Source organism: Rhyacophila brunnea, unplaced genomic scaffold, assembly GCF_057557595.1.
Source record: "Rhyacophila brunnea isolate RB1 unplaced genomic scaffold, BYU_Rbru_1.0 scaffold_22, whole genome shotgun sequence".
Lineage (NCBI taxonomy): Eukaryota > Metazoa > Arthropoda > Insecta > Trichoptera > Rhyacophilidae > Rhyacophila > Rhyacophila brunnea.
The window spans coordinates 20,410,764-20,431,724 of record NW_028232882.1 but is presented as its reverse complement, the minus strand read 5'-3'; the positions used below and the strand labels follow the sequence as shown (position 1 = coordinate 20,431,724).

Genomic DNA, 20,961 nt, shown 5'->3' with positions numbered 1-20,961 from the left:
GAAACTTTTTTGAAAAAACTCAAACTGACAAACTATGAGAGGAGGGATATAGAAAGACGCACCGTATTACAATCTGAATGTGCAGAATGGCTAGAAAGGCGACGAAACCTTCTTACTGCCTCTGTTTTTGGTAAGGTGTGTAAGCGGCGAGAAAATACAAAATTTGGGCCTTTGGTAAAACGTTTATTATATAGCCAATCATTAGCCAACGTGAAAGCGGTAAAATATGGTAAAGAAAATGAATCAATAGCTTTACAACAGCTTAGTGTACAAGAACGGATTAAGATTGAGAGATGTGGATTGTTTATCGATGATGTGTATGATTTTATCGGTGCAACGCCAGATGGCATCAGCGATGATGATACAATTATTGAAATAAAATGTCCTTTCTCAGCTGCTGGAATAAGTGCAGATGAAGCTATTGTACAGAAAAAAATTAAATTTTGGAAAGTAGATAAAGACAGGAATATGGTAATAGATAAAAATCACGATTGGTACTTCCAGATTCAGGGGCAGCTTCATATTACTAAGAAAGATGTCTGTTTATTTGGAGTTTGGACGGGACATAATTTTCCTGTTAAAATAGAATTAATCAAAAAAGACGAGACATTTTGGATTGAAAAGATTGAAAAAAAGATATATCACTTTTATATGAATTGTCTACTGCCAGAAATAGTAGATCCCAGAACCAGTAGATCTATGAATATTAGAGAACCAGAAAGGCTGAATTTCTAAATTTTTATATGCTTAATATATTTTCAACAAGTCTATATTACATCACTATTTTATAGTTCATCAAGATATATCTAATTTACTAATATAGTTTACTGTTACGAGACACCCAGAACGAGTGTAATTTTATGAAATTCAAAATAATATGTATACTTACATCTAAATAATGATACCTGATCTTGCTGGCGATTCCACTGCGCCATATTTTGTATAAGCATTCGTCTCTGCAGCCGTGAGTTTTGGTTCCGTGTAAAAAGTACATTTTGTTCTCAAGGTCAAAAACCAAATTGGTTGTGCCAATGGCTTATAACCATTCCTCATAAATGATTATAACTGATATCACCTCATGATCAGTGCCACGCACGAGTTAACTCGCGGGATCTTTTAAACGTCATAACTTCTGAATGAACTGTTTGTGTATATTTTCTTAACAATATTTATCATTTTAGTGTGAAAATATTCACGTTAAACATGTTGATTTGGTAAATTTTCACAAATATTTATCATTCTATTCTTATTTCATATTTTTTAAGGGATTCATTTTATTCCAAAAATAACTGACCTACAAGTACCCACCTGGTAAAAATTGAATTTGGATTGGATGGAATTTCCTAGTAGATGTTCCAACTAAACAACATGACGCTTTCTATATATTATTTACTGTTAGTTTTGAAATTATTGTATTTGAAATAAATAATGTATCAATAATACACATAGAAATCAATAGATATATAAAATAGATATCACAGTTTAAAAATCAGAAAGATCAATGCATATTACCATTGTTTATGTTACAATATAAAACAACATTTATCATTGAACGTAGGTACCAAGAAAAATAGACTTCATTAAAATGTGTCAATATAGTATATACCCGATATAATTATATAAATTATTATATTGTTAATTACTCTGTGGGGTCCATATATACTGCTTCAATTGTAATTTAATTTTACAGTATAATTATTTATGTTAAGTACTTGATTTACTTATTATATGTACAAATGTAATATACTTACCTACTTATTAGGATATATCTTGGTGAATTTTAAAATAAGAGGAAATTAAATGGAGGTCATCGTGTCTAACTAGATGTCTAACTAGACGTTGTTAAGTCTTATATAAATATTTATACATTATTAAATTGTTTTTCTGTTTTTTATTGATGTAAAGACATGGCATGTATTCAAAGTAATAACAAATTAGCTGTGTACTATTTATTTAACTTATATTAAAACCCCAAGATTGATTTCATCTTACGACATATTTTATTCTTCTAAGTTTTACTATGACATTGTAATATGAACCATGGATATAGTATAGTACTTAAAAAAATCAAAACTGGTAATATATTATTTCAATATTTAATAGTCAATTTTCATTTGAAGTCAGCATTTAATTACTGGTATAACACATAATTATTAACTGATATCTACAACTTCAGATGGACAAATTAATTGATATATCATATTATCAGTTTTCATTTCCTTTCAACAATGTATTCATTCTAGCAGCTATTTTAAATATCTTACTAGTTTTTATGTCATGGCACCTTACAAAGGCTCCAAGCAACCGTATACTGAGCTTCGAGAACAGATGTTTACGACGGATACTGGGTGTGCGGTAATTTTAGAAGTAACGGGAGATAAAAGAACGCACCAAATAGCCTCGCATCACGTTGAGAGTGAATACGCAACTTTGTACCTGGCCCGGCCACGTGCTGCGAGTGCCTGAAGAGAATCCCAATCTGGTTTGCCTGTTCTTCAAGCCAACCGGATTCCGGCGTCCTGGATGGCCGCTAAATACTATCTATATAGCATATCTGGCGGAGTTACGGGCTGCTAGTATGACCTGGAACGATGCAAAAAAACTAGAGTGACAGAGATTCTTGGAGGCGCCGCATTGTATCCATATGCTGCAACTAAGATGCAGATATAGCCGAAGAGAAGAATTAATATACAGCATCTAGAAAACTTAAAGTCTTTGAAATGGTGTTAGAAAGACAATGTTTCTAATATCAAAGTGATATTGAGGATGAAAAAGAAAAGACTTGGAGAGTAAGCTCTACCAAATGACATACCTGATATGATACAAGTAACTGATATGCAAAATTATATTATATTTTAGAATATTATGAATCAATTTAGCAACTTTTATATCATTATCGATAATAAATTTAGTGCAAAAATGTAATTATAAAATTGTTTTATTTTTTAAATATGTATGCGAGATAGACATAGCTATAGGTTACAAACATTAGTCACTTTATATTTACCTTTTGTAATTGTACTATTAAATCTATAAAATGGGTATATATGCTTGATGGTCTACGTCATAAATAATATTATATGAATCACGCCATGTTCGGATCGTACGCCGAAAGTCGGATTTATTTCATTATTAATTAAAAGATTTATTTCATTCCATCTTATTCATATGAAACCGTCGACAAGCAAAGATCTCGGTAGACATTTTCTCCATCTGCAAAAAACATAACATATGAACTGTTAATAGTGTGATTTTTAATCTTTTATAGTGTGCGACTGTTTGAAGAATGGTAATTAAAACGGATTAGTGATAATACAAAGCATCAAAAAAGATTGATTAACTAAAATAAAGTAATCAGGTAGGTAACATGTTTAATAACAACTAGAACGCCTTAGATTATATCAAACAAATAAATATGAAATCACAGGCATTCTCGCAATAACCTCTAAACTAACCACGCAACTAATGTAGACTAAGAAAACAATAAATTAACACTTGAATAATATATGCAAAACACACAGAATACTACTACAGTAATAAATAACATAATATTGTACTTACAGATAGTGTTTCTTATTCCTGATATAAAACACAATTCCTTCGTTAGGTATCTTGCAATTTGCTATCAACATAATCTGACAGCAGAGAGTTTTTTCTATTAGTCTATGGCCAAAAATACGGATTTACTTGGCCGGCTAAAAAAAAGATTTTAATATAGCAAGAACATTTTGAATATGCGACAAATAAATAAAAGTATATATAATATAGTTGTTAAAAAAATCTGTGTACATTATAAAATATATTTAATATTATAAATACATATATTTTTTAAATTCATGTTATAATTTGTAAACGACGAAGCACGTCAGCTAATACGCATAGTAAATGTTTAAACTTTGGTAATCAAATTCGAATGTGACAGAAAGAGAAAGAAAAACTTTTTAATCATATTAGCATGCGTAAAAGAGATGTAACATAATATCACTTTCACTTTAAAAATCATACCTAGTATTCAATGTCATAGTTCAACTTTAAATGAAAAAACAGAAACTCTAGGTAAGCATGTGTGCCCTTAATTGAATTTTAAAAACTAACCAACACCATCTGTAAATTGTAGTCTTATTTTAATGAAAACAAATACATATGACTGACAAAGTTTAGTTTGCACTATTTATGGCGGATCTTAAAAGCTTACCCCCACCCTTCGCCACTGTAACCTAGATACAACACCAACCCAAACCTGCGGAAATTTTTGCTATCACTGTGACCTTCGGTAGTTTCTTGGTTTCACCACCAAAGGCACCATTGTTGTAGCTGGCCATCTTATATATTTCACAAGTGACAGCCGTCACACGTCATCCGATTTCTAATCACAGATTCTTCGTTGTAAATTGTATTTTTTGTCATTTTATCTCTCTGTAAATCTCTATATAATACTCAATGATGGCAATTAATAACTTACACTGGTTGTTCACATGACAAACATTAGCTGTCACTTGTTAGCGTCACGGAGCATAGATAATAGAGCACAAAACTCATATGCGTTTGGAAATGCACGTTCCGAATTTGCAAGGCATGTGTTAGTCTTGTTTAGCTATCTAACAACTTCAGTGTTGCCAACTGTCATTCACAAAAATATGCCAGAAAATTGGCTAGATGGCATAAAAAAAACGCCAGATTTTCACAAAATAAAAAAATACTAGAAAATAACATTTCAAAAAAATAAGTCATAATTATTAACATGGTTTTAACAAAAAACAATGATTAAAGAAGAATTTATTGTTTCACATCTAATAAAATATAAATCACGCAGTTAAAAACCATTGAATGTAAAAAGTTTGGTCATCACTAAAATATTGTCCGTAACATTTACATTATTCTAATGGATTTAAATTCAAATTCCATCAAGTACCCTCGGTCAATATAGTAGTAATATTTACATTATTGGTAAATACAGTGTATAAAAGAGCAGTCATGTTATTTTCAAACAAGCTTGATGTAATATTTTAGTTTTATTATGAAAAGTTTTGCTATTTAAGCTTTCGATGTCGAAAAACGCTAGATTTAGTGCCATATTATGTCACATGAAAATTTTGTAAGCTGAATGCCTTTTCAAAAATGCTATACCTGTTAAGAAAACTGAAACACTTGATGCTAATTTCAAAAAAACTCCTAATCCAATTGCCAAGAATCTTAATTTTTATACTATGTATACATTATATTTACCATCAGACAGTCCCGTGTTCCCGAGGATCTGGACTCCTTCTGACCCATCCTGCTGAGCGTAAGCTAGTGTCAATACTGTGCCTAAAGACAAAATTTTCATTACAATAGTGCAATTTAAAAAAAAAACATTAATTCTAATTATGCATTCTACTGTATATCAAAATAATTATTGGTCAGATTAACCTAACCTACAAAGTTTGCAACAAAATTTAATGAAACATGATGCGATGGTCTTTGAGTTTATTAGAGTTAATGGTATACCTAATTCGCCTTGCTGGAAAGTCTGTATGGGAATCTGCGCCATTTGGTACTTGGGCTGCTGAAGGCTGGCCTGCGGAGCGAGCGTCGTCACGTTGGAGTTCACCACTTGGATCTGTATCGTCTGCTGAGGGTCACCTGTCATACGAACGTCAAATCATTGATTTAAAATATTATACGAAGTGGACTTAACAGAAAAAGTGGTGTAATATAAACTGCGAATTCTTCATCAATAAATAGAATTTTATGATCGACACAAGTATGAAACACAGATCGATTGAAAACGAGGCAGGTTTTAGTATGCCATTTGCATTGACCAACAGAGTAGTATGACAAATCGATTGTTATGAAAAAAAGTCACGATGAAATATTCTGCATTTATTTACTATTCTCGGATTTTTTTTCAATTTTATGGTATACTGTTTTGAATCATTTTTGTACAGAAACAATTTACCTGTTTATTTAACTTAATCCGAATAACAACAGTAGAATTCCTGAATTTATGCCAGTTGTAGGCGGATAAGCATACGGATGACTCCCCCCCTGCGCTCCCCGCCCCTCAAGAATGAGTTGATATTAAAAAATATGCTTGCTTTGAACATTGGCGTGCAAAAAATTTCTATTTAATGTAAAAATCTTCAAAGTAAAATGAAAACGTTAAGTGAGATCTCGATCATGCATGAATTTGTTATCATTTACCACTCCAACACTTTAAAATGAAATCACAACTCATATCTCTCTGTCGTCCATTGGAAAGAAACATACAGTCGAAAAGTTGCACTATGCTATAGCTAAGAATAAGATGCCAACTTGCAAAGTGTAGGTCTCGAATATCGATCCAAGTAAAAATCTGCGAGTAATAAATAGTTGTAATGGTAGTGATATTTACCTGGTTTTGCTCCGGGCATGCTGATAGGCACCGTGATGATCTGATGCTGCTGCGGTTGGTGAGGCAGCGACTGGAAGCCGGTGCCCTCGTCCACGGGCCGCAGGTAGTGCACGCCCCCCTCCCCGCTCGACAGCACCCCCACCACCTGGTAATCACACTAGCACTTATTGATGTACATTGCCTCGGGTTTAATTTGCAAACGATTAACACAAAAATATTGTTGGTGCGACTGAACGGTTAGTTGAGATATTTTATTGATGGTGTAAGTATTGTCATGATCCATTTCCAACTCAAAAAAATAAATAAATACTTACTTGAAATTTAAGGGAAATATACAAACCATTTAAAGATACATGTCAAACGGGTCAATTAATTTTGTAGTCTTGATAATGGCTCAACAACTGAAATAGCTTTCAATGTACTAAACCAAAATATATATAGTGTCAAAGAAATATAAATGTAAATAACCTTAAGACATTGAAAAGGTAAAAAATATTAACAGAGATATATTTTCTCTAATCAGGGCCATCCGTTTCGAAGTATTGAGTTTAGGATTCACATATATATAGATATACTGTATCAATAGTGAATCTTCTACTAACAGAGGCTTGGTATAATCAAAAATTTTATTGTATGAACTTTGATGGTGTTTGTCGTTGAGATCGGAGGACTCCCTACTTCATTATATGAAACGGGTAATGCTTTCACGACAGCGTCTAACCACCTTTACGCACTGGCTATATTATTTTTCGCACAATAGACAAAATCCGGGTGGCCTACCTAACAAATAGTCCAACTAAGGAAGTTGTAGAATTTTTTAGCACAAGGTCGATTCCCAAAGAGTGAAATATCTTTTATAAAAAGGTAAAATATAATATTTTATGTTCAGTAAATTGTAAAGATACAATTCAGTGGTTTTCAAACATCCTCATTTCACAGCGCTCTTAGTGTATAAAAATTATTTCAGTGTCCTAAAAAAATGTGTGTTCTTGCCTAGTAGTCCATTGAATATTATTCTTTCAAAATCATATTCATTATCGACAGCTTCATTATTAACTTTTCTGAAAGGCATAAATCCGTGATTGGGTGTTCAAATTTAAAATCATATCCAACTTGTATACCACATGTAACATCTTCGATAAAGAGCAGTTTAAATTTTGTCATTGCGTAAAGAATCAGCCACCAACCTATCATTGCGCATTGCATTTGCATCCATGGGGATTGCTCATACCACCGACATAAATAATCATACAACAAATCCACAGTGGAGTAGTGGCGGATGTCTGCTTGCCGTAGGTCGCAACTTTATATTCTGCGTCTGGCAAAATTAGTTTTGTTCATCAATTTTATTATGCGTGATTGACCAATGGGTTGGGAAAACGGCTAACAACCATTCCATGTAAAACAGGTATGATAACATAACCTGTACTCCGTTAGGACGGAAAATGGTAAATTTACCTGTTTAATCAGACGGTGAAACACGAAGACATATATTCGGAAAGTTACATTAACTAGGTACTCCTGCATCACAGCAAAAATCAACTTACAGATAATATGTGATTGAAAGAAATAATATCGCTTCTAGTCACCTGTCCTATTTGGACTCCATTTGTGGCGGCCGTGATGTTCTGGGCGAACTTGGCCGTGGTGAACTGATGCACTGCGGAGGCGGGGATGGAGCCCGCAAACTGACCCCCGAACGGAGTGAAGTTCATTGTGGTGCTGTCTTCCACAGTCTTCTGGGAAACAGGCGGCTACTTTCTGAGAAAATCGAAAAAAAATGTTATCAGCCGCAAATATGAATAGTTGTCGCCTGAGAGCAATATTATGATTAACATGAGGAAGGTACTGGGTTAGGAGTCCAAAAAGACATTGGGTTAATTTGTGATAGCCACAATTATTTCAGTGGGTCTACTCTATACACAAGGCGGCTATCGACGGTAGTTTTCATATTTATGTATTGAGGTATTGTTACAATAAGTTAGCCGTCTAAATAGGGGGTGTTAAAACATAGCACTTATTTATAAATATGATAAACTACCATCGATAGCCACCTTGCGTATATATAGAATAGACCCACAGAGGCGGTTATTAATTCAGATTGTTACAATACACGGATTTCAAGAATTAATCATTAACGGTTACATGTAAATTGTACATATTGCATTTCACCATAGCACAGTTCACCGTGAACTGTCTTAACAGAAAAAGATGACCGTATAGCATTAAGATAAAAAAATAACTTGTCGTTCGTAGACCATTGCAGATAGGAATGTGCACAATTTTATTCAATTCAATGAGAACATGAACTTGATATTTGTATATATACACAATTTTATATAAATATATACGATATGATTGTATTTCTAATTTACTTACCTATCTATTTTCTTCCGTCTTTCCCACAGAACAGATTAATAAATAGAATTCCGATAGGCTATATCCCAATACACTATATTTTGACGCAGGGTTTCGATTGTGTGTCCCACGAAAATAGACATGCAATAAAGTGTGTTGCAACCTTCAAATACACCAATATTGAATGACCGTCAGTGCATAAAACGAGAGCAGTCGTCAGAATGAAATACAAGCGTATTCTTGACACGTGTTTAAGTTTATCCCATGTTCTTCCACACTCAAGATCGCTTGTCTGTTTCTCCACACCTGTTAGGTATTTCAGTTCCCATTATTTCTGAGTTCCCTGATTTCACTTGTATTCTGGTTGTTTTATTATGTATTTTATTTAGACATGAATTTGATCTCAATTCTATAGCACCGATGAACTGTGATATGGCCAACTGTATACATACAAATTTCCGGACATGGTCTCATTAACAGAGTATATTAACATTTTGAATTTATTTAAATATATATAATATAATAATATCTTCATGATGTGTTGTTGCCAATGTCCAAGGTACAATGTAATATAAAAGTGAACCATGCCAGTAACGCATTTTGATACTTTTATCTCATGTACAGCACATTTAGTCACCAACGATTATTATTGCTTAAATTTATAATTTCATTAGTTATAGCAAACGTGTTCGACAAATTAATACTGCACGCTGTATAGACGTATTACAGTACGACGTGTCAACCATAATAATATAAGTCGCACGATAACATCTATGTAGATGTGTAGCTCATTAAATTTGAATTAATGTATCCTTATTTCTAACGCCGTTTACGCGTCGGCTTATAATGTTGTGGGTCCCAGGTTCGAATCCTGGGTCTGAAAATTCCCATATTGTTTTTTCAATTTATATTTGGAGAGTGCGGACCTAATAAGTTGAGCAAGTGGCTAACATCCATTTCTCGTAAACACAAAAATCTGTTAATACAAACCTCCACACTGTGGAAGTGGAAAAAAGAAGAATTTCTTTTGTTATTTATACCAAACGATTAATTAGAAATTTTCTACTGACCAAGCCCTTCGATTACGCACTTAAATGAGGTCTGGTTCTCAAATGATACACTACTGTCCAACAAGATCTTCTTGGCTACATGTTAAAACTGTGAACTAACAAGCTCCTCCCATTTTTAACTGCACTTTGATTGAAGCGCCTTCCGGTTAGCGACGAGTTGTCCATGTGTTAAAACTGTGAACTACTAAGACTCCTCCTATTTAGTCGACGACAGCGACTTCCGGCTTGTGCCTAAATCTTCTTGTTGTGACAGTACCTATTTATATACCAAGAATATAATATTACTATTTCTTTGCATTTATTAGTGTGTGATTTTTATTAGCCAGGAAACACACCAAAAATAATTATAAAATATAATAGGTATGTACTGTCGTCTGATTTTTTAATTTGTGGTGTATGTTTATCTCATTTAACTAGTCACCTTTAACTAGCCAGATGCTTAATTGTATTGCTGTGTAACGTGGCTGAAATCGTCCGTTTAAATTCAAGTTAAAATTTATTGATTGATACAAAAGTGTACTACGTATACATATTCAAGATGTTCACAGCATGACATGAATAAATAAAGTAATGATAATAAAACCAAAGATGTGGAAAACCTCCTTATATATAGGTAGAAAGAGACTACATGTATGAAATTGAAACAAAAAAGGACCACATAATAATATGAAATTAGCTACAGGTGACTTTGCATTCATTTGCTGAGAATTTCATACTACAACTGTGGCATTTATTTGTCAATATGCATTGCGAATAAAAATAAGATGAGTAAATAAGCACCCAATAATGCAACACTTCGGCATTATTATTTGTAATCCTGTAAAATTTGTATAAAACTGTTTATATCTGCATTCGAGTAAGTAATCACAATGGCAGCCATCGCGTGCGTCAGAAAATCAGAATGCCAACTCAGATATCGATTCAAACTCCTAAACCTATAAATAAATGCATTATCGTTCTCCACACAAAACAGCCAACTGCAGGTGCCAAATTTACAATATCATAAATGGAACAACTCTGCTCTTTAGATATATAAATTTTCTTTATATATAAAAGGGAAGCTAAAATAGTGCATTAATTCATAGTGCAGCTTATTTGTTAAAAAAAATATTTCCAAGTGTATTTTTGGAATTGTTAAATTCACTAGTTAAATTATTATGTTTTTTCTCCTTTATGAATAATTTGCCCAAATGGAGTTAGCCGGTTTGCAGATGAAGCTGTCGATATGTTAATTTTTCTTGTATTTACCAACTTAAATATGCTTCACGCGTTAGCAAAATAATTTCAAATGTCATAACAGAAATGCGCCTTCGATTTATGGTCCAAATTCTTTGCTTTCCTTAGATTGTTCAAAGTAAGTTAAAATCTTTTATTTAATTTTCTCATTTCACCAAATTCGTGCACAATGTTGATTTAAAAAAAAAATACTTTTTAAATATTACCAATATTGCGTTTAATAATAAAATGAAAACAAGGTAAAATCCTGCATAGCAAATTTATAAATGCAGCTATTCAAGAAGCATACAAATGTAATTATTAGAAACTAAAAAAAGAAAGTTAAACTTCCGAACAAATGAAAGTAGAATAACACACACATAAGTACCTTACTAAACTTCATTAAAAATTATTATCAACGAAAGTAATATTTGTAATTAAAACTTGATGTTTTCATTAGAAAATACTAATTTAATGGTGTTCAATGAAAGTTTTAGTGGTACATACTACTTTATTTTAAATTGTATTAATTGTTATACAAATTAATTTCAAGAATATTATGTTCAACAAACTAGGTACCTAGCTGTTTTATCTGAAAAACTTTAAGTAGTAATTCTTCATAATATTATTTTAAATTAAATTGAGTAAGTACATAATTTGTTAAATATTTAGAAAATATTGCAGTAATTATGTAATTATTTAATAATAATCTAATGGTGTAGTCGTTTACTGGATGTGCTAACATCATTCGCATAAATAATAATAATATTGTTCCCTACCTACAACCATAAGCACCCTTTCTCCCCCTCGAGAGAGAGAAAAAAAAAACTTTCACTGTCAGTTTAATGATTACATTTCACCACCACAGACACTGTAATAGATAATAATTGAGCACCATAGACGGACAGTTCGCTTCCCACCACAGACAAAAAAAGCATCCCAACTCAGGTTGTGTTGGGAGACTGGAGGAGATAGAAGGAAAAAAATGCAGGAGAAGGGCAGAGACAAATGGAAGCGAAAAGAGAGAGGTTGGACAAGATTGTAGTAGGAGTAACACGACCAACTGAGAAAGAGGCAATAGGCAATCCACTGCCACGGAAAGTGGGTTAAAGAAAAGAAAGTTTTTGGCTGTTAGTGTTGAGGTATACCTACCTAATACCAACACACTACTCAGATTCATGGAGCTGTCGAGATGTTTCTATTTTGATTATTAATAATGAACACATTTTTTCTTTATTATGTATCAGACTCTGACTTTTCTAACAGATAACATTAGACACAGTAAAAATGAGGTAATCACCATTTTTATTCTACACTATGACATACAGCCGCTCCAATATTACAAGGTTGTGTTACTTTTTGGTAATGTTGGGAAAATGTGATTGTTCAAAAATTTTATACATATTAATTATTGAATAAAACTGATTAATAATGTAAACTAATCAGTGTTGCCAACTTATTTTTAAGTTAAATATAGAAAAAAATTATGCATTATTATACAGTGGCAGTGGTTTGTTGGGACAATAGACCGAATCTAAGGGTGCACACACAATTTGGCACTGCAGTTGGCGTGCGTCGACGCAGGTCCTTACACTTCCAAATTTATTCGATTAGAATCTTCAATTGGATTTTTTATCCAATTAGAGATTCTAATCGGATGCATTTGGAATCATGAAAGACATTCGTCGACAAACGCCAACCACAGTGTCATGTGTCTGCGCCCTTAGCGTTAGGCCTCAGTGGGAGCGTTTTCCAGTGCAGAGCATGCACGTTGTGTACATAAGTTTAACATGCACGCCGCACGCTCTGATCTATAAAACGTGCCACTGAAGGCTTCCATTTAGCGTACTTACAACCTTGGCCTTCCTTGCTCACTTGCTTAGCTTTTAGTTTTTTTTTTGGTGTCACATATTTCATTTTTGGACTCGTCAAGTTCATATGTTTTTGCTTAATTGCAAATACAATATGGAATTATATAATATATTATATAAAATAATTATTTATCTTTCGTACATTTTGCGACGAACTATAATTATTAGAATTATAAAAACAAAACATCACTGTGCTATGACAGGTTATTGACATCATACACCCATATAATTATGCATATATGGCAGTAGCGCACAACCCGTAGCCTGCTGACTAAATCATAATGTCATCAGTATAAACATACCACATGTGTGGGTTTTAGTAGTGTTAACAGAAACCTAGACTAGGTGCCAGGCAAGAGAAAGCGTTGCAATATTGTTGATGTAAATACAGTCCATGATAGCAAACAACCGTAACAATAATCAGATTTGTCATACCTAATTGATGAATTATAGTAGAGGTTGAGGTACAAGTGAAACCTACGTATGTTTCAATCAAATGATTAAGTAAGGCGTTGTTTTACTTTTTATTTGAAATAATTCATTGGCGAAAATCGTTGTTCGTAGTCATATGATTAGGCATAAATAGTGGTAAGTATGTATGTTTTTTGTTGAATTTGTATCTAATAATGAGTTAAGTATATTCTTTCAAAACTACATTCAGCAATAATATTCAAATTATCACCTAACGGTTTTAAACCAGTTTGAAGTTAATTTTAATAATTACAAGATAAAAAGAACTTTTCATATACCACGTTTTTAAATTTTCTGTTGAATCATATAAACTTGACAATTCTATGTATTAATAAAAACTTTTTATTGTACTTGATAGAAATACTTAATAAATATAGAATACTGAAATGTCATTTTGACATTTCATATTGATTTCCATAGTAACGCACGTATATATTAACAATTTAGTTGCTAGGACCCCTTAGCAACCAACAATAATAACTTTCCATACAAAACAGAATTAACAGAAAATGAATTCAATTCTGCTTAAAAATGGCTAAAAGTATTAAAAGAATGCATTTTCGTTGTGTTCTGATATATTCTAAAACTTTCAAAAGTCTAGCTAGTCGGGAAGTTAGTTAAAAATATTCAATCGTCCAATACAAATCTTGGACAAACAAGAAAAATTTATACTGGACACACAAGAAAAAATCTGTACCGGACAAACAAGAATACAAGCTAATAAAAATGTAGTAAAAATTCAATGGATTTTAAATACATCAAGCTAAAGTAGGTACCTACTTCATAAGTAAGAAACTAAGTAGGTACTAAAATTTTGCAAACAAAATTTGAGCTTTGCCTGCGTGTCACACAAAAATGATCCGTTACGTGAAGAGTGTCATAGGTTCGCCATCTATTCTTTAATATTGTCGTGTTTTCATTAATAGTATTGTCTAGCTAGGACTCTAAGAGAAAATATATTATTATCCGGGACACGTGCAATTATAAAATGGATAATTCAACGAATTACTGATAAAAAGGATGTGAATCACTGATCTATAGGATCGAAGTTCAAGTTTTACCGGGGTAGATAATTGTTGTGGTAGATTATTTCATTTGAATAATATCAGTAGTTATTAATAATATAATAGGTCTCCCAACATTTTTAGAATTTGAGCCAATAGACAACTGAGTAAAATTGATTTCATAGAATAGTGAACACGTCATACCAAATATTTAAGTACACACTATTAAATAAAACTAATAATGAATTCTAACCGAATATCATTGCCTGTTCAAGGATACACTTTATGTGCTTGGTAGAATATATTAATAATTAATACATCATTATCTCTCTACACAAAAAACAAATCTCAATGATATAAGTCATATTGAAATTCCTACTTGTCTATTTTTGCATATTGAATGTGAAATAATTGGTATTGAAGAAAAAAATTACAGCCATTGTTGTGAAAAAATTCTATTGTCTCACGAATAATTATTAAAAGTAGGTAGGTAGCTATCGTAAAAATACAATAACTACAATTTTTAAAGTTTTAATAATATTAACATTATTTCAAATTATGAGCAACTTTTAATAATAAAATGGTTTCATTCTTCTCCTTCATTTCACGGCGAGCCAGGTGAAGTCACGAAGAGAAAGTAAAATGTGGGTTATTTTATTGTAAGGTAAGACGTTGTCGACTTCTTTTTTTTTACTACAATCTGGAATTATTATCCCAATGGTTTGAAATAGTAACACACAAGGATGTGTGAGATTTAATTTACGTGTAAACAAAATAATGAGGCTCATTTAATTATCCTCGTTATTTAGCTCTATTAATCGTTATCGATCAATATTTTTCAAAAATATTATGGGTAGGTAGGTAAGTATTTGTTTTTTTAATTATTAATCTATGGTATCTACTCGCAAATACCAAAAGGAACAGTTTACAGATTTAAAAACTTAATAATATAATAAATCTCATTAATCTGGCATTGCGTTAGCGGCGGCATCTTTATTCTTATAACGGTTTTCGAAACGAGGTTAGCGTGCTTCGTGAGAATTTTGCGATTCATAAACGATAAAGAGTAGAATAATAGAAACCTGTTCAAAACGCGAAAAAGAAACTAAATTGCCCAATGTTATAAAAAGAATAGTTTATCAATCTAACTAAACAAATAACCAGGGTATTTTAGTATCTAATTGTTAGCATCGGGCACCTGTGGGCATGATTTTTATTTAGTACTAAACTATTAGCTTAATACAATACCTATTAGTCATTCGAGAAAATCGATTTTTATTTATTTTCCCATTGGAAATTAGAGGTGGGCAACCTCGTAACCGGTACATATCCCGTAATTTCTTGTTGGATTATCAAAGATTCGCGAGTGCCGTTAGGAATTACGGTGAGGGTTTGCATTTTGCAGCCGCACCTAACCTGACAGACGAGATAATAACAAAAAAAGTTATGTAAGAAATTTACGCTAGCCGCGTAAGAAAATAGTGAATGAAATAAAACCATGCGGAAATCGAGATTAGTTTACAGGTTGTTCACCCCTACCAGTCTCGTTTCCTTGGTCAAGAGACGAAGTTTCCATCCAACGCATCCCCACCAAGCTGCAAGATCCCCTCCATATGCGTAAAATATACCAAATTACGGCGCTCCGTCCCGTTTGCCAGGAAACAAACCGCGAGAGGAGGGGTTGTGTCGCACGGAACGTCCAAGGAGGCGGGAGGGTCTGGCTTCTTGGGCTGATAAGCGATAACGCGCACTCCGGCTTCGATAACGGTATCCAATCTGACGTCTCGAAATGCCAAACGTTCACACAAAAACTAGAAAGCACAGTTTCACGGCGGAATAGGGTCAACCGTTTAGAACACTGGACGTGGGATGTGTGCACTGTATAAAGAAAACAATATATTTACCCTTGGAGAATTTTCCGGCCGGAGGCGAGTTTTTCGTGATCCAAAAGTGTGCTCTGACTATAAATAGTAAACAATTACATGAAAATTCGAAGGATAGGGCTCCTCTCGTTAAGAACACCTACGCCAAACTAATTTCCGCCATGACACTTTAATTTCATTCATTCGCCGCTAGATGCATCGCTGAACTCATGGCGCTTTTATTGAAATTTATGTTAAAACAAATCTTTTGATTCTTCGTTGCTGCTTCAGGCGCAATCAGAAATAAATAATGCATTACCAAAAGAAATAAAACCACATCATAATTAGAAGTTGTTTTTAATTCATCTCCATCAAAATAATATGATTTATAAAAAAATCTCGCTATACAATAAAATACTGATTCAATCAAAACAATTTAGATTGTTCTTTTTTTCAATTATTGGGAGGCACTGGGTTGAGTATTCGAGAAAACTGTTTCACTGGCATATTTAAAATCATACAACGGAGATATTCACAAATGACATAACTAGTATAAATAAATTACACACAATCACTCATAAATTGAAATGACACACCATACAATAAACTAATAAAGCGACAATGACACGGATTAATTTTAACAATTAGAAATGATGCTGACCAGTCCTTTGTAACCGTTCTAAGTATAATTCGTACAGTAATTTATTTTCATAATAATAACTGCTTTGAGACGAACTGACTCCCGGATTGTACGGAGGTTGACGTATATCCTCAGCTGATTCCTCTCGATATGTTTCACGCAATGAGATTTGATTGTGTTGATGTTCTGGCACATTGTTTACGACCATGCTGGCGACATTGTTTATGTGTAAATTATTAATCCTCTTGGACAGCGGCATGAAATCACAGTTGTCGTCTTCTCTGGAACGCTTCCTGAAAAATAATACATAAATTACGATCAAATCATTTGACATTTGTAATGGGCGCATCTGTCAATCCGATGTCGATAGTGATATTTCGAACTAACCTATTGTCGGTTATCGCAGTCATCTTTGAGCGAAAATACTTAAGAATACATTTATGGGTAAATTAAACTAATTTTGACAAGAATAGTGGTCGAACACTTTGTGATATTATAGCATTATTTTGTTTTGCGTTGCGATCACTTGCGGCCATGTATTTTGATATTGCCAATTACTCTGTAATGTATACAAAGCCATCTAGCGTAAAATGTAGCAAACTCGCTCTGTTATTTGCGATCTACATTACCGATACAGCACTGTGCTTAATACATTCCCATATAGATGGTACTATGTGATAATTAAATTGTTGAATTTACAAAATAAAAAAACAATTTCATTCTATGAATATACAGGCAGGGTGGTTGGCGCTGAAAAAATATGGTTTACGTTTACACCTAATATAGCGACTGATGGGATGCTCACATAGCTGCCAATGTAACACCGACAAGTGGTTATCGTGTGCGCACGGCCAACGAATCTTGAATAAAAAAACGGTTAGTGTCCGTTTGTATCATTCACGCCGCGTTAGACATGCCGCATGATAATAATACACTATATTATAGGTAATGTATGCACATAAGGAGGTGATATTAATTTGAAATCACAAGAGAGGGGTTCGGATCCTGCAGGCCTATGTTATAACTGGTGATATGAAGTCACCCGACGATATGACGTAATTGTGACGTAAGCCAATACACGCTCGAGGCAACCGCCCAACGCACACTGCTCACCATAGATATTATTATGCTGAAACACCTATTTTTGTGTATGGGGACAATGGATAACGCCAGTATTTTAGTAGCGTTAATTTCTCGAATGCTATTATCACTCCGGTAGTACGTCACAATGATGTCATATGACGTCATGTCGACCGGGCGACTTCAACTCGCAAGTTCTAACATTAAAGTGGGGCCACACCGAAAACAAGTCGCGCGACAACTCGTTAAATTTTACGATAAGCATGATAATTATCGTAAAATTTCTTAGGCAATTATGATAATTATCGTAAAATTTAACGAGTTGTCGCGCGACTTGTTGCCGGTGTGGCCCCACTTTAAGGCCCCTGAGCTCACCCCAGAAACGATAAAAATACAAATAATTTACCTATGTAAGTGAAAAGAATATTATCACTTCTTGTTCGTCAGGGCCTGAGGATCGTATACCCATACCGAATAATTTGGCTGTCGAAAAACCTTTTCAAAGGGTTAGCCCCACTCCTCTGAGCATTCTATGACACGCAAGACCTGTGCCAGTGGAAGACTCGTGGCACTCACGAATTTGGTGCAATCATCTGGGGCATCCAATTTTTGCATTCATATTCTGACACAACACTAACAATCATAATAAATATAACTTCTAGGCCACGAGCATTTTATAACCAGTTGTGGATCCGACAGGTCACAATGACTCGTAGATGAGTATGCGTAGTTATTGCTTCCGGCCATGTGTTCATCGCTAGACTCTCTCGGAGTGTCTGGGTATGGGGTGTGTACTCGGAAAGTGCGGAGTAAACGCTGAGGCATGGTCTAAAAAGATCGTGACTAGGCGATGCGCGGATTGTGCAAATGACGCGAGCCGAACGAAATATAATTTGTCATAAAAATCCAACATGCGTCCATTTAATAATAATAGTATATTCATTGACATGTTTTCTTTTTCAAGTACCTACATGCGGAACGTTTTTTAGTCATCTTTACACGATTTAAGAATATAGGTATTCCTCCGACGCCATCACAAAACAAATTGACGTGCTCACAGGTCGACTATCGCTCTCCGACTGGCAACGCGGCCGAAATTACGTCCCACATACTGTTGAAAATTATTTGCCGTTTCACTTATGTGCTCTCTTTAAATCAATAATAAATTATTTTGAATATATTTTCTAAATGGACCCTTATACATAATAATATTATATAAGTATATACCTATAATATATGAATATATAAGCATATTATGCTTGCTTCCCGTTAAAATGGATACATTTAATGAAATATGGAAATATAAAATAGCTTACATAATTATATTTCAAAAAGTACTTGCTAAGTTTTTAATTCACCCTTCGCTAAAGTATTCGCCATAAATTTGGGGAAACCTCTTATTTTTAGGGAGATGACTCACCCGCGATGAGTCTCTTATAATTCAATACTCCAGTGGTGTGACCGCATGGATTAATCCTGAGTTCACCCTCCGCCAAGGTCACTCAGCCGTATTAATGGCCTGCATCCTTGATGCGTGTAAGGACAGAGGTAAAAAGCTGTCAACTATTAATAAAATATTTTATAACATAATATCTAGTTACATTGTCTATGGATAAACATTTTAATGCGTTTTCTGAATGGATTCATAGTGACGAGTGAGTATCGAACGCGTCGGCTTATAATAGTTATGTCGTGGGTCTCAGATTCAAATCCTGGGTCTGGCGATTACTAATAAAAGTACTTATTATATTTCAGTGTTTTGAAGCATTACGTAGAGGATTGGCTTGGAATAGGTTTAGCAAATTTCTAACATCGATTTCTCGTAAAAACAAAAAAGATCTTTTAATAAAAACCTCCACTGGTGAGGCCCATATGACCTTCTTAGGATCGGACATGGTCAAAAAAATCTAATATTATCTATGAACTACGCTACGCCTACTAGGGTACCTATTTCCAAACTTCATGTTCGTTTATATTGTCAATTTGTTATATACTTCATGGGCCCCAAATCCTGAAGCGGGCACCCAGACCAGGATCTTTGGCGGCCCCCCTACCTATCGCTAATGATAAAGGCAGTGTGACGCTCTACAGTAGCTTTTTCCAAAATGATGCACGCGGTAAAATTTATGTGTAAGTATATTTAGTGTTTTTTTGTATAGGTACATATTATTTTAATACATACATCCATTTGAATTATTGAGTCGTCGAGTATTGATACACAATTAAAAATTATTGTAAGTACAACCACATAATATTAAATAATAATATTTTTGAAGACTTTTTTTTCCTAGTGAAGCAAATCTGTGATGTATGTTTATCTTACTTATTTGATTGACCTGCCCCGCCGGGCCCCTTCTCAGCCCGGGCCCCTAGGCTAGGGCCCTGTTAGCCCCCCCCCCCCTTATGGGGTCCATGATATACTTAAACGGTAATCGATTGTATTCTGTGTCAGTTTGTATCTACCTGGTGAGTGCGTATAGTACCTGAAAATTCCGAAAGGCGAAACCCGTAGGTATCGTAAAGAATGCTTCAAATGAAATAGTAAAAAATTCAATTAATTAGAGTACTTATAAATATTTTATACTTAGTTTATTGTATTTACATAATGTGTGTTGTTTAGTTACGTCGGTGACTTTTCTGTTGCCAACTCCGTCCACATACCTAAATATCGGAAATCAATAGTTACAACTCTTTGTTGACAGCATATTATTATGTAGATGTAGTTTTTTTTTTGACAATATTTGTAGAAGTTTGAGAACTGTTATTGCATTTGTCAGTCCAGCACATTTTAATATTTTCGGAAAATTATCTTGCCATTTCGAGGGCTGCGAATTTCATATTTATAATAATAGTCATATAACACTCATAACGTTATTCTGAACATACTAACGCCAACCCCATGCGAAATATTTTCAGGACACCACTGATCTATTTATAATAGGTAGGCATCTACAATGCCTAGAACCTCTTCGTATAATATTATTGGCTAAGACGTATATATTATGAATTATGAGGGT

The 20,961-nt window shown here is 33.7% G+C and overlaps 2 protein-coding genes across 5 annotated transcripts in view; both read right to left on the bottom strand.

Annotated features, from left to right (window-relative positions):
- Positions 1–16,396, bottom strand: part of LOC147070184 (uncharacterized) — a 32,198-nt gene extending 15,802 nt beyond the window's left edge. The window contains exons 1-5 of one of the 4 annotated variants that reach the window (XM_085949935.1): positions 16,267–16,396; positions 7,963–8,134; positions 6,374–6,518; positions 5,488–5,622; positions 5,227–5,307 (exon numbers count right to left, since the gene is read on the bottom strand). In XM_085949935.1, the coding sequence (XP_085806061.1) occupies positions 5,227–5,307; positions 5,488–5,622; positions 6,374–6,518; positions 7,963–8,088 (487 nt within the window). In that variant the 5' untranslated portion in view covers positions 8,089–8,134; positions 16,267–16,396. Of the gene's footprint in view, positions 1–5,226; positions 5,308–5,487; positions 5,623–6,373; positions 6,531–7,962; positions 8,135–15,901; positions 16,191–16,266 lie in introns of those variants that run through there. The other 3 variants (XM_085949933.1, XM_085949934.1, XM_085949936.1) reach the window with 3 other exon arrangements.
- Positions 16,397–16,565: 169 nt separating this feature from the next.
- Positions 16,566–17,427, bottom strand: LOC147070183 (uncharacterized). The gene is made up of 2 exons (XM_085949937.1): positions 17,252–17,427; positions 16,566–17,157 (listed from the first exon to the last, which is right to left on the bottom strand). Exons 1-2 carry the CDS (start codon positions 17,272–17,274, stop codon positions 16,869–16,871), a joined length of 312 nt encoding a protein of 103 aa, XP_085806063.1. The 5' UTR covers positions 17,275–17,427; the 3' UTR covers positions 16,566–16,868.
- Positions 17,428–20,961: the final 3,534 nt, after the last annotated feature.

Excerpts from the sequence above, each read along its gene's own strand:
- LOC147070183 (XM_085949937.1), bottom strand. The coding sequence starts at position 17,274 with ATGACTGCGATAACCGACAATAG. Across the intron at positions 17,158-17,251 it reads ACTGCGATAACCGACAATAG|GAAGCGTTCCAGAGAAGACG; the intron begins GTTAGTTCGAAA and ends ATTATTTTTCAG.